Source organism: Falco rusticolus, chromosome 6 (genome assembly GCF_015220075.1).
Source record: "Falco rusticolus isolate bFalRus1 chromosome 6, bFalRus1.pri, whole genome shotgun sequence".
Classification (NCBI taxonomy): Eukaryota; Metazoa; Chordata; class Aves; order Falconiformes; family Falconidae; genus Falco; species Falco rusticolus.
The window spans coordinates 78,875,093-78,889,953 of NC_051192.1; the positions used below are offsets into that span (position 1 = coordinate 78,875,093).

At 48.2% G+C, this 14,861-nt stretch overlaps 1 protein-coding gene across 47 annotated transcripts in view; it reads left to right on the forward strand.

Moving 5' to 3' along the window:
- Positions 1–4,404: 4,404 nt before the first annotated feature.
- Positions 4,405–14,861, forward strand: part of RIMS1 (regulating synaptic membrane exocytosis 1) — a 335,409-nt gene continuing 324,952 nt past the window's right edge. For all 47 annotated transcript variants that reach the window (XR_005104930.1, XM_037392187.1, XM_037392189.1 and 44 more), the window contains exon 1: positions 4,405–4,894. Coding sequence is in view for 46 of the 47 variants with exons in the window: in XM_037392187.1 (XP_037248084.1) it covers positions 4,731–4,894 (164 nt within the window). In the remaining variant the exon portion in view is untranslated. The remainder of the gene's footprint in view (positions 4,895–14,861) is intronic.

Sequence of the window (14,861 nt, forward strand, 5' to 3'; positions counted from 1 at the left end):
AAGACTTCTGGCTGACTGTTTTTAAGACACTAATCACTGCAGGTTGTAGGCACTCATAAAATTATGCATAATAACAGATCTTGTTCAGAACATGCCCTGAAATCCCTGCCTGAAATGAACTCCCTTTATGCAAGTGGGTTTTGTCTGCCTTGAAAAGGACTGTTTCCGTTTCTTCTCATACTAGAACTAGTTGTGACCTCCTTCTCTCTTAAAATACTGCAGTGCCACCAAACTTAAAGAAATGAAAAATCACGAATCAGATGCCAAAACAAAAACTGTACTTGAAAATCCTGATAATGTTAATAGAAGGTATTTTACTGTGAATTTGGTGTGCCTGAAATTTTTTAATTCCTTCAACTTCTTAGGTGAGAGAGAAGTCAGTGTCCCATTTTTACCAACCTATTGTGAGAAATCACATTGAGCCCTTGATGTTACAGAATATTTCATCCTTCATGACTGTCCCTCAGACAGCAAACCCCCCGCTCAGACTGAAAACTCTTCCACAGCTTTCACTATCCCCAGTGTCCCGTCAGGCTGAGAATGAGCACCACTCCTCTAGGGAAGAGACAACAGGAAAACCCTCTGCATTGTTTGTTTCCAGTTTCTTTCAGTTTGCCTCAAGCAAGAAAACAGACAATCACGACTGCTCACAGCTAGGCTAATGAAAAGAGCTTGAAAAGGAAATATTGTTGTAATTAAGAAATGTAAAAAGTGGCCTTTGGACAATCTGAAAGGAGGATATAGGGGAGAAGGAAAGTTCCTAAGATTGAGGCAAGTTCTAGAATCATAAAGAAATATGCATCTGTCATGCATGGGGTATTGTCATTATGAACCGAGAAGAAAAGATCACAGATTCTGTTATAATAACTGGCTTCTCAAGTTTAAGGAATTAATTTACCTGATATGTGACAATAGCTATATTGATATTCCATTTCTAGATTTCACAGCAGTCTTCCCTAGACAGGACTTCAGAGAAATGGAGTTAATAGGATGCCTGTCAGTGACAAGACTTTGGATGTTACTAAGCAGGGGGTATTCTTAGTAACCAGGCAATGAAATTCTCTTTAAGGCTCTCCTGTATCGTTGCAGCTTCTGGAAACAATGCATTGAACTAGGCTGGGCTTTCCACACATTGTTCGTTGGAGGACAGAGTCAGATATTTCATCTTTACAAAACAAACGCGGGCAAATCAGAAAATGACCACTGAATGTTTGAAGTTCTGACAGTAAGAGCTCAGTCTCTTCATGTAGCCCTATGAAGAATGAGATTACTTTTATGGTTTCTCTTATATGTCTCTCCAGGAAATTCTACTGCCTTTGTGAAAAAATAATGTAAAATCATTTGTTGTGCCTAAGACTTTGTAGGCACTAGGAAAAGCATTGCCTGAAGGTTGACGGAGGTCAGCCTTCCCAGCTAGTTGGCACTGGTGAAGCCACATCTGGAGTTCATGGCTCCCCAGTACAAGACAGACATTGACATACTTTGAAGAAGGTCATTGAAGATAGTTAAGGGATATGAAGATAGTTAAGGGGTTGAAGCATGTTGTATGGGGAAAGGCAGAGAGATGGGACTGTTTAGCCCAGAGAACAGAAGGCTCAGAGGGGTCTTACCAATGTGAATAAAGAAGCAAGACTAAGTCAGGCTCTTTTCAGTGGTGCTCAGTGATAGGACAAGATGCAACGGGCACAAACTGAAACACGGGAGGTCTGGCCTGCACATGAGAAAACACTTTTACTGTGAGTGAGCACTGGGACAGGTTGCAAAGAGAGGCTGTGCTGTCTCCATCCTTGGAGATAATCAAAAGCCATCTGCATGCAGTCCTGGGCAACCTGCTCTAGCTGACCCTGCTTGACCGGCGAGGCTGGACCAGATGACCTCCACAGGTGCCTTCCACCCTAAATCCTGTGATTCTGTGCTTTTCAGTAACACCGTTTGTTCACAATACGGCTTGATGCAAGTTTACACTCCAACTTCTGTAATATTTTTTTTAACCATTACTCTGCAAGAGTAATTTCAGCTTTACTTCTTAAGTTATAAGAAACTATATATATAAAAACCCCTTGTACTATTTGTGTTCATTTTGCATTTCACACACAGCAGTAAGAATTCACATGCTTGACACTGCATTCAACAATTAATACAATAAAGCAGAACAGACACATACATGACTGTGTCAGTAATTAATAAGCAGAAAGGTGAGTAGGATAACTTAATCTCATGTAATATTTTCTTCATAAAAAATATTTTGGAGACATTTGGGTCTTATGGTCTTAGACCGTTAATATTTTGTTTAGGCTAGGCTTAAAGCAGCAACTCTTCAACACCAGGGCCACTGCTCTAGTGAATTAGTTCTTGTAGTTACTTAAGCTACATCTTTCACATGGCATACATGGGTCTAAATTATCTGAAGGAGTGTGGACTAGCTATGGATATCTATAAGAACATAATCATGGTGTCTAGTATTACCATTCATGTCATGTCATGTCATGTTTTAGTTGTTTCTGATACTAAACATATGGTGGTACCTCACCATCTCTTCATCCTATTCTTTTCAGTCATGCTTCCTTCAGTTTTGAGATAGCTGCCGTACTTTTTGCCTGTTGGTAATGAACAGATAAATTCTTTAGCATCAGTCTATAACATGAAGGCTATCTTCCCTGCCAGTCACAGATGGTGGGAAGTGATTTTATTGATTTGTTAGTACTTAGCTAGAAGGATTACATCTAGTAGCAATAACATGGCAAGGCCCTGGGACAAATCACCACACGAGTTAGTGGGAGGGCCTGTGTCTTTAACTGAGTGTGACATTATGATATTTACCAGCCCTTCATAGTGCTTTGCTTATTAACACCACTGTAATCTCTTCTCAGCCATCTGTCAGTCATTCATGTTTCAGTTTCTTTCATGTGCTGGAAGAGTTGAGAGACTTCACTTTCTGAGTCTGACTTGGACATTACCACTCAAAAGTTCTGGTGGTCACAGTAGCGCTTATTATTTTTTTTCTTTTTAATTTGTGTTATCAAATTGTGTCCTGCGGAAAATCTCTTGGGTGGACACAAGCAGATGGCTACAGTAATTCCTCTCAAATTCAAAGGGTCGCAAAGGTTCATAGCTCTCAGAATTTGTGCAAGAGGTATTAGTGTGGCTGGCTGAAAGCTGGTCCCTCTCCCTATTCCAAACCCGGCAAATTTGGCAGCAAGAAGCATTGCACACTGCCAGCATGGATTTTTTTTTTCCCTTTGGTTCCTGCCCATCAGACGATCTCTCTAGAAACCAGAGCTGTTTCCATGCTGTGACCTCGGCAGAAGCATGACTGAAGAGGTCTTCAGTGTCAGCGTGTGTTAGAGGTAGTTCACATTTTATTTGAAAGTGCAGTTTTCTCTGTATTTCAGCTTTGCATTTCTAAGTAGCCTGAACGGTTTCAGTCACTGACAGGCACGCGTTGAGTGAGGGACCCTTCAGAGCCATAGGCATCAGTTTCTGGCCAGCGGATTACACGCAGATGATCTCCTGTAGAGAAGGGCCGTGGTGTCTGTTATCAGCTCCCCCAAACCAAGCTGCTCAGAGCTGGTAGATCACAACTTGACAGGGAAGGTCTCTCTGGAAGCGGGGTTTTGTTTCACTGTGCGTGCCCCCTTCAGCTGAACAGTCGGCACCGTGGCACCTTTCGTGGCCAGTTTTGGTGGGTCACGGCGGCGAAGAAAGGGCTCTGATGGGAGAGGAGAGTCAAGAGCGCTCGCCACCCCGCGGGAGGTGTGGGGGGGCCGCGGCATGGGTGCCGCTGAGTGCGGGGAGCCGCGTTATGAAGAAGGCGGTGGAGCGTGGGACGCCAAGGAGGGGACGGCCGTGCGGCGACAATGCCGGCCCAAGGCAAGGGGGCTGCGGCTGCCGCCCGAGCCCCAGGTGCGGGGGCGGGCCCGGCTCACGCCCGCGGGAGCGGCGGCAGCACCGGGAGCCCAGGGCTTCCCCGGCGCCCCGGGCAGCCCGCAGCGCGGCTCCCCCGCTGCTCAGCCCTTCCCACAGGCGGCCCCTGCCCGGGGCGAGGCGGCAGCCCCGGCGGGGACGCGGGCCGGCTCCCGGCCCCGACCTGCGGCGCAGAAGCCTCCGGGAGGAGGCGAGGAGGGCGGGGTGCCGTGGCCCGCGCCGTGACCGTGCGGCCGCGGGACGAGCGAGCGGGCGGCGGGGAGAGGCGCGGCCGGCACGGGCAGGGCAGGGGCCGGGGCCGGCAGCCCGTGAGACAGCGGCGGCGGCGCGCCCCGGACTCCGCCTCACCGGCCCCGACCCCCCTCCCTCCTCCCAGCGCCAGGCTCGCGGCGGCGGAGCGTTTCGGCGGTGGCGGCGGCGGCAGCACCCGCCCTTCCCGGCCGGCCCGCGGCGCGCACCGCCCCCCTCCCGCCTCCCGCACGCAGCCCGCCAGCGGCGGTCGGGAGCCCTCCGCGCCAAGGCACCCCCGCCCCGCACGCCCACCGCCGGGAGGATGGGCTGCGGGCGGCGGCACGGCAGCCCCCGAGCTCCCTGAAGCCGCGGAAACAAAGGGAGCAAAGCGGCAGCAGCCGCCGGGCCGGGGTGGATGCAAGCAACCATGAAAGGCTGGGTCTCCGCCTCCTCCGCTGCTGCCAGAGAGCTGCCGGCTGCTGCTGCTCGGAGGACTACACTGTGAAGGGGCGGAGGAGAGGCTGGCCGGGCTTGCCGTGCAAAGGTAGAAGGTGTAAGGGAGCGGCGGAGAGAAAATGTCTTCTTCGGTGGGGCCCCGCGGCCCTCGCCCGCCCACGGTGCCCCCCCCGATGCATGAGCTGCCCGACCTGAGCCACCTGACAGAGGAGGAGAGGAACATTATCATGGCAGTGATGGACCGGCAGAAAGAAGAGGAAGAGAAAGAAGAGGCCATGCTCAAGTAAGCAGACGCCAGTCATTCATTCATTCGGGCACTCATTCATGCGCCGATCGCCGGCGGGCGGGAGCGGGCGCTGCCACAGAGGGAGCCGGCCGGTGCCCAGGGCCGCCCGGCTTCGCCCTGCCCGGCGGCCGCCCCGCAGGGACCCCTCGCCGCGGCGGGCGCTGCGGAGCCCCGGTCCCGCTCCGCTCCCGACCCATAACTTCCTCTTCCCCGGCCGTCGCCCCCCGCCCCCTCTCCGGGCAGCCCCTCCCGAGGCGGCGCTGCCGGCGGAGCCCGGCGCGGCGGGACGGAGCGGGACGGCGGCCCCCCCGCCCCGAGGGAGCCGGCGGCGCAGGGCGGGCGCAGGGCGACATGGGGGTGAGGGGCGAGGTGGGATTCCTCTGGGGTCCCCAAAACCCCGCCTCTGCCAGGAGGGGCCGCTGGGTGGGGTTTCCCTGCGTGCGGGAGCCTCCGCGGCCGCCGTGCTGCCCCCCGCCTGGCTCGGCCTCCGCTACCGCCCCCCGCGGGGCTGGGGCGGCCGCCCCCACCGCCGCCCCGGCACCCCCCGCCCCGCCCCGCGCCGCTCCCTCCTCCCGCCGCCTCCGGGCCGCCGGTCGCCTGCTCCGGGGGGTGGGGGGGGCGGCAGCGGCCGGGAGGCGGCTCGCTGTGCGGACAGCGGGGCGTTCGTAATTAGGCAATAAATGCAATTAGTCGCACCGCTCGTTACCGAGGGGAAGCGTGCGTGCGTGCGTGGCGGCGGGACGGAGGGGGCGCGGGGTTATCCCGCTGCCGGCGGCACGGGGAGGGGCGCGGGGTGTGGGTAGGTGCCATGTTTGGAAACCGGGTCCCCACGGCTCCTTTTGAACCTTTTCTCCGTTACACGCACCCCACCCCCCATCCTTGCCAAACGGTGCATGTGACCACGTTTTCTAGCCTCCAACGTTACCGAATTGCTGCGAGTGATGAGAATAAACAGATTGAAGATGTGGCCTGTGGAGGAGAATCAGGGCTTCTCCTCTTCTGACTACCCGTCAGGCCTCTTTGCTCTGGGGGCGAGATGGCAGGAGAGGTGACTGGAATAGTGCAAACCTCTGACGTTACCCAGACCCTCCCTACCACGGGAGGTGCATCCGTACCTCGCTCTCTTCTGGTTGCAAACACCTGTGCTTGGAAGGGATGCTCTGAAGGTGTGACGTGATCCGGGTGTTTCTTTTGGCAGCATCGGAAATGCCCACTGGGGTGATGCGGGTGCCAGCTCTTCCCTGTGGCTTTCTCAGACGGAGGGAGACACCATGTCCCCACAGGCTCCTGCCTTCAGCCCCGTGCACCGTGCCTGGCGGAGCTGGGACAGACTTGCCGTGCATTGCTGTCTCAGTCCCTTCCCGCCGGTGCTGGGTGCTGGATTTTTACAGGGGCTGCTAGGGGTGATTGCAACAGGGAGTTTCAAGGCCCAGCTGCTAGTGTTGCGTATTGCCGAGGAGCCGGCTGGGTACGTGGTGCTTGGATCTGGGTCCAAGACCAAGAGTTCTGTTTGCTGTTCTCCTCATGACACTTGGGGTGTGGCTAGCCTCGGAGGTGGGGTGGTTGAGGCCAGAAGTGTTTTGCAAAAACACATTGTGTTAGTCAATGTGGGGAAACCCAAGTGGAGGATCCCCGCTCGGTTTCTATTTATCAGAAGAAAATGGAATAACGGAGTAGCTCAGAGGCTCTAAACTACATTTATCCTTCTCCCATTCCTTGTCCTCCAGCACAGCTACTTCCCCATAAATATTTAGCTTTTATTCCATGAAGAAGATTACTGCTTCTGTGATGATGCTGTAGAGCAATACGATAAATCTTACAGTCACTGCAAGAATGAACTTTTGTTGGTAGAGATGGTAATGTCTCATCCCTATTCTTGTTAACATGGGACAGAGCATAAATTTCCCTCCTTCCCCCCCCCCCCCTCCTCCCCCCCCTGCTTTTTTTTTTCTTCTTCTGCTCTTCTTTTGCATTGGCAGTTCTGAATTCTGGACTGATACTTCCTTTTTTTTTTGTGAGATTATGGGAATCTTAATGTTCTGCAGTTTTACTAAATGAATTTAGGACACTTTAAATACAGTTTTAGAAGAGGCCAGAATTGTGCTTTGTGAATTCAACTTGAAATTACTTATTATCTTGAAAGGTTTGTGATACCCAAGGTTAAAAGTTTTATTTCCTTACACCAGTTCTTTCAAATCATGGGCGTAATGGTCTAGGCTCTCCATTGGTCTGAGAAATTGTGATTTTACTCACAAACGTGTATATTCCCTTCAGCTATATCGTTGGTTTTCAAAAATTAGGTCACAGGAAATAGTTTTCATATGGATTATGATTTGACTTTTATGGAGAGCCACTAGGTTTTCTGAGATCTTTTGACTTTTCTGTATGCCCAGCACGCGTTTCCTTTTTGCGACAAGTTAGACAAGTTAGAAGGACTCATCTTTCCAGAGAGTAACTCTTGTAAGATTGGATTTTGAGACAAGAATTTACTTTCGTAATTCTGTAGAGGTTTGTTACAAATACATAACGGTGCTATCCAGATGACACAGCTATATTATAAGTCATATATCACCATCCCTTCCTATTGTCTTCAGTAAAAGTTTTTCTGATTATCCAAATGTCTCAGCAAAACAGCCACCAGTTATCATTTAAAACCACCTGGTGGAGAAATATTTCCATCTGTAACACCCACATACAAATCTGTAATGTCCCCTGGAAGCGAAACTGATCTGTGTTGCAGACTAGGCTCCCTTCAGTCCTGGGCTGATGAGGGGCTGGGTACGTGGTGCCTCATGAATCACAAGGGCTAAGAAGGGTGCAGCAATTCTCTCCTGTTCTGGATGGTCCCGATAGCAGTAAAAGTTCCTGAAACAGTACTTGTAATTTTCCTTTCCAGCACTCCTCATAGCAGGAAACTGTAGGAAGAATTCTTGGTTCAACTACTATATTCCTCACATGATGATCATAAAATCGTGGATTGGAGGGAATTTGAGGTGTTTCTGTGAGCAGACTATAATGGATTTCAGAAGTGACATCAGTAAAGAGGCTGTGTTCCTCTCCTCTGGCTCTGTACCTCTCTGCCTGAGCCCTGTTTCTGACTCGGAGCTAAAAGCCCTCTGCCAGTTCACGCTGACATCAGCACGTACTGCAGCATGCTAGCCGGGGAGCAGGGCGCTGTTACAGGGAGCAGGGCTGTGGGCACATAATGCTTTCACTGCTTGCACTGGAGAATGATAGAAATGCATGCTTCGGTTTGAAACTACTTGCTCGTCTGTTCCTGAGAGCTTGCCCTCTCTGTCAGCTTCTCTGCCTGCAGAGTTTTCTTCAGTAGTCTGAGGCTAACAGAGCTTGGCACTCCCTTAGAATAAAGGCATGCAACTTGTACTGGCCAGTGTCACTTTCTTTTTCTATAGGTAGATATACCTGGTCAGTGGCAGAGACCTCGTCCTCCCCTCACCCTTCCAATACCACATTTCAAGCCGCTGTGAGTGGTGTTTGTAGCGGGGGAACATGGTGCTGTCCTGTGACCTGTTGAATACCTTGAAGCAATGCATTGAGGAGTTGGGGCTTTTGTGAAGGTTCCTCCTTTTATTTTTTCTGTGAGCAGGTGTATTGTGGCGTGAGGAACACTTCAGCATTAGCTGATTGCCTTGAAATTGCCTTCACCTCCAAAGGTGGGTTTTGCATTCCTGCTGTAATAGGGGCAGTGTCACTAGGTACTCCTGAGAACATACCTATGACTTTGTGAAGTGGGGTCACAGTGTGGTGTAGGGCACTGAGGACTCAAATCCACATAAGCACTTCGGTGCTTACCTGGCACTAAGTAGAAACTGAGGCACCTTGACCGCAGTCCACAAAATCTTTCTGTAATAGTGCATCTGAGAAGCTGCATGTGCCTGTGTGTCCAGGGCATATAGGACCAGGGCATGTGAGTACCTTGGCTGCTGAATTGCTTGCTGTCTGTCTTACACCTGGGCCTGTTTGGGAGTCACAAACTATGTCATCATATGCATAAGTCCTCGGAAAGACCTGATGCTGATACGGTGCGTCTATAATGCGTATTGATACTCAGTGCTGAACTCAAAGTGCTGTTGTCACAGCAATGGCTGCTTTCCTAACGTGCAGGGGACAGGCAGCGTTACTGCTTCCAGCTGCTTTAGGTGGAGTAGCCTGGTGGTTCGAGAGTGCCTGCCTAAGTCCAGTACACTTAGTAGCCTGAAGAAATAGTGTCCTAGACAAGTGCCATCGCATTACAGTTTGGTAGAAACAGTTTGGCTTCCTGTACAGGGGAGAATGAAAAGTTTATGGGTCCAGAAGCCTAACTCAATGTCAAGCCTAATAGGCAGAGCTCCACTTGCAGAGAGAGGAGCTGTCTTGCTCTCACGTTGCATGCGTCTGGTTACCCAGGAGTCAGAGAAGTTTAAAATACTGAGATCTCTGGGAGTAGGAAGGAGATCCTCCTCTCTCTCAGCTGAACGAAGTCCTCTGGGGGGCTTCAGAGCTTTGCTTTTTTATTCCTCTGTGGTTGGGAGACCTTCACCTTCCTGCATGGCAGGCTTTTGACAGCACCATGGAGAGCAGGCTGTTGAATAGTTAGAGTTTTACCATGGTAGACTCAACTCTCATCCAGTCTTGTTTCACTGTTTTACAGTGACTGTACTGTATTTTGTGGGTATCTCTGAAGACTGTAGTCTCTAGCAACCCTTTTCATTGGGGCTTGGCCTTACAAACCTAAGCTTCTGCTGCTCCTGTATGTATAAATGTTTGCATAGGACAGTGGTAGAATGTGCCATGGCCTCCCCTGCAGACTAGTTCACATTGGAGATGTTTACTCCTGTTTTACATGGTAGATACTCCTGTAGCTGAAAGACAAGAAGTTTGTGTTGAGTGGCTGATGCCTAGCCTGAAGTCCAGACGTTGCCCTACTGGTGGCTGACGGGGCTAACAGATTGTGAGGAAGCCTGAGAGGGAGGGTTTTCAATGAGGCTGAAGAGAGAAAGTAACCATCATTTTACAAAAATGGGGCGAAAAAAAAAGCATTTTAAAGGAAAAATAGTTTAAACGTTTAAAGTGTACATTCAAACACTAAATAGCCTGAGGGAACTGTATTGTTTGTGGGTATAAGGTGCCTTGAAGTGAAACAACCCCAGTTAATATACAGGAAAATTAAATCATAGAAAAGTCACAGAATTACATGTATTTATATATGTACCTAAACTGAAGCATGCTTATGTGCAATTGTATGCCTTATCTCACTGGATTAGTTAAGTACTAAGTGCAAACCATGGCAGCTGGGAACACAGCTAGCTGAGTTCCAGTTCTATTCTCCTGTGGACTCTCACTGCCCAACAGGACCATACACTGGGACAGCCAAAGTACTTTTCTCCACCTCTGATGGAACAGTAGCTTATGAAAGGGGCAACAGCTATAAATCAACCTTAGACAAAATTTTGGCCAGAAATGAGAAGAAGCTTCCTTGTTACCATGGCAGTCATTTTCTGGAGCAAATTGAAGTGGGAACAAAAGCTCTTACTACCCTTCTGATGGGATTTAAGAAGCTTGTGAAAGAGATTGCTTGCTGAGGTAGTGGCAATGCTGGGAAACTTAGGTTGAAACAGGAGGTTCTTCATAGTTTTGTAACCCTCAGAAGCTTCAGTAGAGAAGCCTGCAGGTACTTGGAACCTTCCCAAATATTTAAAGAGTTATTTCAAGGTTTTCCATGGGAGTGGCAGTTGATAATTAGGAAGAAATTGATCGTAACACCCTATTTTGACCACCTAGTGAGGCACACAAACTTGATTTTGGTAGAATTCAGGTCTCTAGAATCAATAGGGATATTGGAGCTGCTCAGTTTTCAGGGCTGCCAAATCCTGAAAGTCACTTGCAGTTGGTGAGACTCTTCAGAGATTGCAAGATAACCCCTATATAATTTCCTGTGTGCACCTGGAAACTTCCAGCCTGAACTGCTAGTTGCACTAACACCGAAGATTAACAGACTGGCCCAGAGGCAAGAGCTCTTAACCAATTTCCTGGAGACTGTTGGTTACCCTCTCCGTTTCTAACACTTGGACCACACCTAACATTGTCATAAACCACAGAATACTGCTCAGAGCACAGCGGCAGCTGCTACCACCCTTATTTTGTGTAGTACTTACGGGAAGTAGGGTTCCGAGACCTTAGCCTGAATGGTATAAATCACCTGATGGTAATTTCCCTTCTGTAAACAGTAGGGAAGGGAGAGGTAGGATCATTCTTCGTCCTTTCTGTTGAAACTGGGCCTGTATGCAGAAATAAAAGCAAGAGTTAAGGGGCCATCATGAGGAAGTCTGTCTTTATCCTGTCTTTAGGATAAAGGATCTAAAGCCTATCTTTAATCTCACTGAGAAGACAAAGGAGGAGTCGAGAGATCTGGGAACCGGTTGTGCATTTGGCACCAAGGAATTAAAGGATAAAATGGATAATACCAAGACTCCCTCTTTTGAGTCAGACTCCTTCTCGCTTATTCTTTCTGTGGTCCCATGAATCTCACTTTCTGTGCAGTGGAGCAGGAGGAATGGAGGATGCCCTCACCTTTGCTGCTTGAAAGTCTGTATTTCTTCCTTTGCACTTAAAGGGGTTTGGAACCACCATGTTTGAGGCTCTGTGATGGAGCAGGGAGCCGAGTGCCGGTTGTTTACTGTATGCATGGGTAGTTTAAGCCCCTAGAATTACCGAGACAGACCAAATATTGCCTTGCGCCTCTTCCTGGCAGTGCCAACTCTGATCCTGACACTTGAGTGTAAAAATTCATGGTGAAACGATTTTACTCCTGGAGGACTACAGGAGTCTGGAGGTGGCTAGTTCAAGCCCCTACTCAGAGCAGGGCCACCTACAGCTCAGGAACGTGTGCAGATGGCTTTTGAATATCTCCAAGGATAGAGACACCACAGCCTTTAGACAACCTTTCCCAGTGTTCAGGCACCTTCACAGTAAAAAGTGTTTCCTGATGTTCAGATGGCCACCTGCTGTATTTCAGGTTGTGTGCATTGCCTCTGGTCCCGTCACTGGGCACCTCTGAGAAGAGTTTGGCTCTGTCTTTACTCCTCCCCACTGGGGTCTGTACACATTAAGGTCCCCCTGAGCCTTTTCTTCTCCAGGCTGAACAGTCCCCACTCTCTCAGCCTTTCCTCGTGTGATGTGCTCCAGCCCCTTAACCATCTTCGTGGCTCTTTGCTGTGCTCACTCCAGTATATCCGTGTCTTTCCTGTATACAGGACCCCAGAACTAGACTTGGCATCCGTTTGCGCTTTCATCAATGCTGAAGTAGAGAGGAAGGATCACTTTCCTCTGGAAGATGGAAATGCTTTTCCAGTGCAGCCCAGGATGGTGTTAGCCTTCTTTGCTGCAAGTGCACATTACTGGCTCATGTTCAGCTTGGTGTTGACTAGGAATCCTAAGTTGCTCCTCTGCAGAGCTTCTTTCCAGCTGGTTAGCCCCCAGCATGTATTGGTGCACAGGGTAATTCCTCTCCTCACGCAGGACTTGGCATGTCCCTTTGTTGTATGTTTTAAAGCTTAAGAGTGAGACCAGTATCTAATGTGTTCTCAAATCAATCTGAATCATTCTGGGGGGAGATTGCTTGTGGTCTGTGCTTCCAGCCCCTTTCTTGTTACTGTCCAAGGCTCTCACTCAGGGCGAGAGAGATTGAACTGAACAGTGCAGAAACTTGTTGCCTTTTGGCCAGTGGAAATTTAACTCAGGAGGAATTTAACTTCATTTGAGGCTTCACGTTTTCACAACTCTGAGAGGGCAGGTATGGCCAGAAAGGCGTCCTGACCAAAGGGTATAACTGATGACCTCAGAATTGCAAGGAGGGTTTTCATGGCTTTCAGGGAATTTTAGAGAACTGATAGTGATTTTTAAGCAGGAAGGTGGACTGAGTTTAGTTCAAGGAGACTGCTATATACAGTCAAAATGTATTCATGACTGCATGCAGTCATGTGGTAAGGGAATTATGAGACAGTCATTGACTGTTCTACTGGGGTGCCATCTCACCACCAAGGCAGGAGCAGGAAGCAGGTAAGAGCAGATTCATAGGGGATTCCTGGCAAGCTATAGAAGAGCAAGAGGTGGTAGGGGATGACAGGCAGTAATAAACATCCCTACCATGTTCTAGTAATGGGCTTCATATCGGCATATGTTAAAATTTTGGAAGTTCTGAAGTGCAAGCTTTTGTCGAGAGCTCTTCTCTGGCCTCAGTTTCAGTGGTTTTATTGAAATGCATTGGGCATTATTTCTGTGCATGCATCTCCCCACATGACTCTCCACTTGATACAATAAGCCTCCAAAGCTTCATGCCTGCTTTATCTGGCATTGCACTAATACTTTCCGACTGAGAAGTATGTGAGTCTACAAATTCTTGGGCGTTACCTGTGCCCTGCCTAAGCCTAAAAACAAAGACTGGGTTAAAGCACATGATCTCTGGGTAGGAACTTCTCAAAGTATAGAGTTGTTACAGACCCAGATCTTAAAAGGAGTTATGCAGAAGAGACTTCTTCTCTAGAAGGGGAGGGTACCCTCCTGTTGGTTGTTTCTCTGGAAAAGAGATGGAGGAGAACAACATTAAGAGAGATTTGAAATTCTCAGTCTTGTCAATGCCCTTTTATTTCTGAAGACTCATGTGAAGAATTTTTTGCATCCTTGGATACAGGAAAGCAACTAACAAAGATGTAGCATGCTTCCTTCATCAAGCAGTTACTAAGCATTTTAAGACTTCAATTTAATACCTTAAGAAAAGGCTATTTAAAAATACTGCTGGCTTTGTATTCAGGCTTGTAAAGGTGCAGGCATTACTGAAGGTGGAAAATGAAAAAAATGAAATTTTATTTTTGGTTGCCAAGAATCAGAGCCATTTATAATTTCTAGCCGATTTTACTGTCTCCTTCACTCTACCTATTGGTGCCCACTGCATTTGTGTTCTCCCCTGGGCCTACCGGTTTTAATTAATAGATGCTGGCATGCAATTACGTTTTGGGGGGAAAAAGCTTGAACGCCTACAGTTTGAGTCTTAATTCCTAGTGGTGATAAAAACATATAAGAAAATCTTATGTAATCAGTTACAAACAGAGTGGTTTCTCTTTTTCACAAGTGCTTTTTGGAAATACTTGCATATAATTTACAATTACTGGAGTGATTTACACCTGATCAGGGCTGTGTGATTTACCCCAGTCAGATCCACATATTGGATCTGTAAGAATGCAGATAGCTTATCAGATCTCTGCATCCGTCAGGAGTTGCAATTGTTTTATCCCTTTTTTTATACTTCACAGATATGGTAAAATATTATGCAGTGTTTGTGGTGTTGCCTAGTTTTGGAATCTAGGCAGTAAATGTTTGTCAGAGTTATTTTTGGTTTTCACAACAAACAGCAGGAAAGAATACCAGTATCAGTTTGCTTTAATGGTTAGGTAAGACAGTTTGCACAATGCGATAGGATAGCATTGTAATTCTTTGTACTTATAACTGAACTAATCGTCCTCAAAATTTGATTGTGTATCAGACACTTATGTCCAGAGAGAGTTTAAAACAGGGAAGTCATGTTCCATTTATATATTTTCTGGCACTGTTATGGAGGCAAGAAAAGCTAGTTGCAACGTTCAGAATAATGACACACACAAACCCATTCATGCACTTGCCACTGCAGAGGCATGAAGAGACATGGCAGGATGAGTAGCTGTTTCCAGACAGTTCTAGATTGAATTAGAACATTTATTTTGGCACTTACCTGATGTGAACAAACTCAAAGTATGTTTTACTTTCAGTGTCAGGACTTTGTGCATTTTGCTTGTGGTAAGCATTGATAATACTATTGAAGATAGGGGAGCATGTCTGTGTATGTGTTTTTCAGATATCTGTAATAAAAGTGGGTAGTGTTTAAAATCTTTTTTTTTTTTTTTTTTTTTTTAAGGAATTTCTTTTTTCTTCT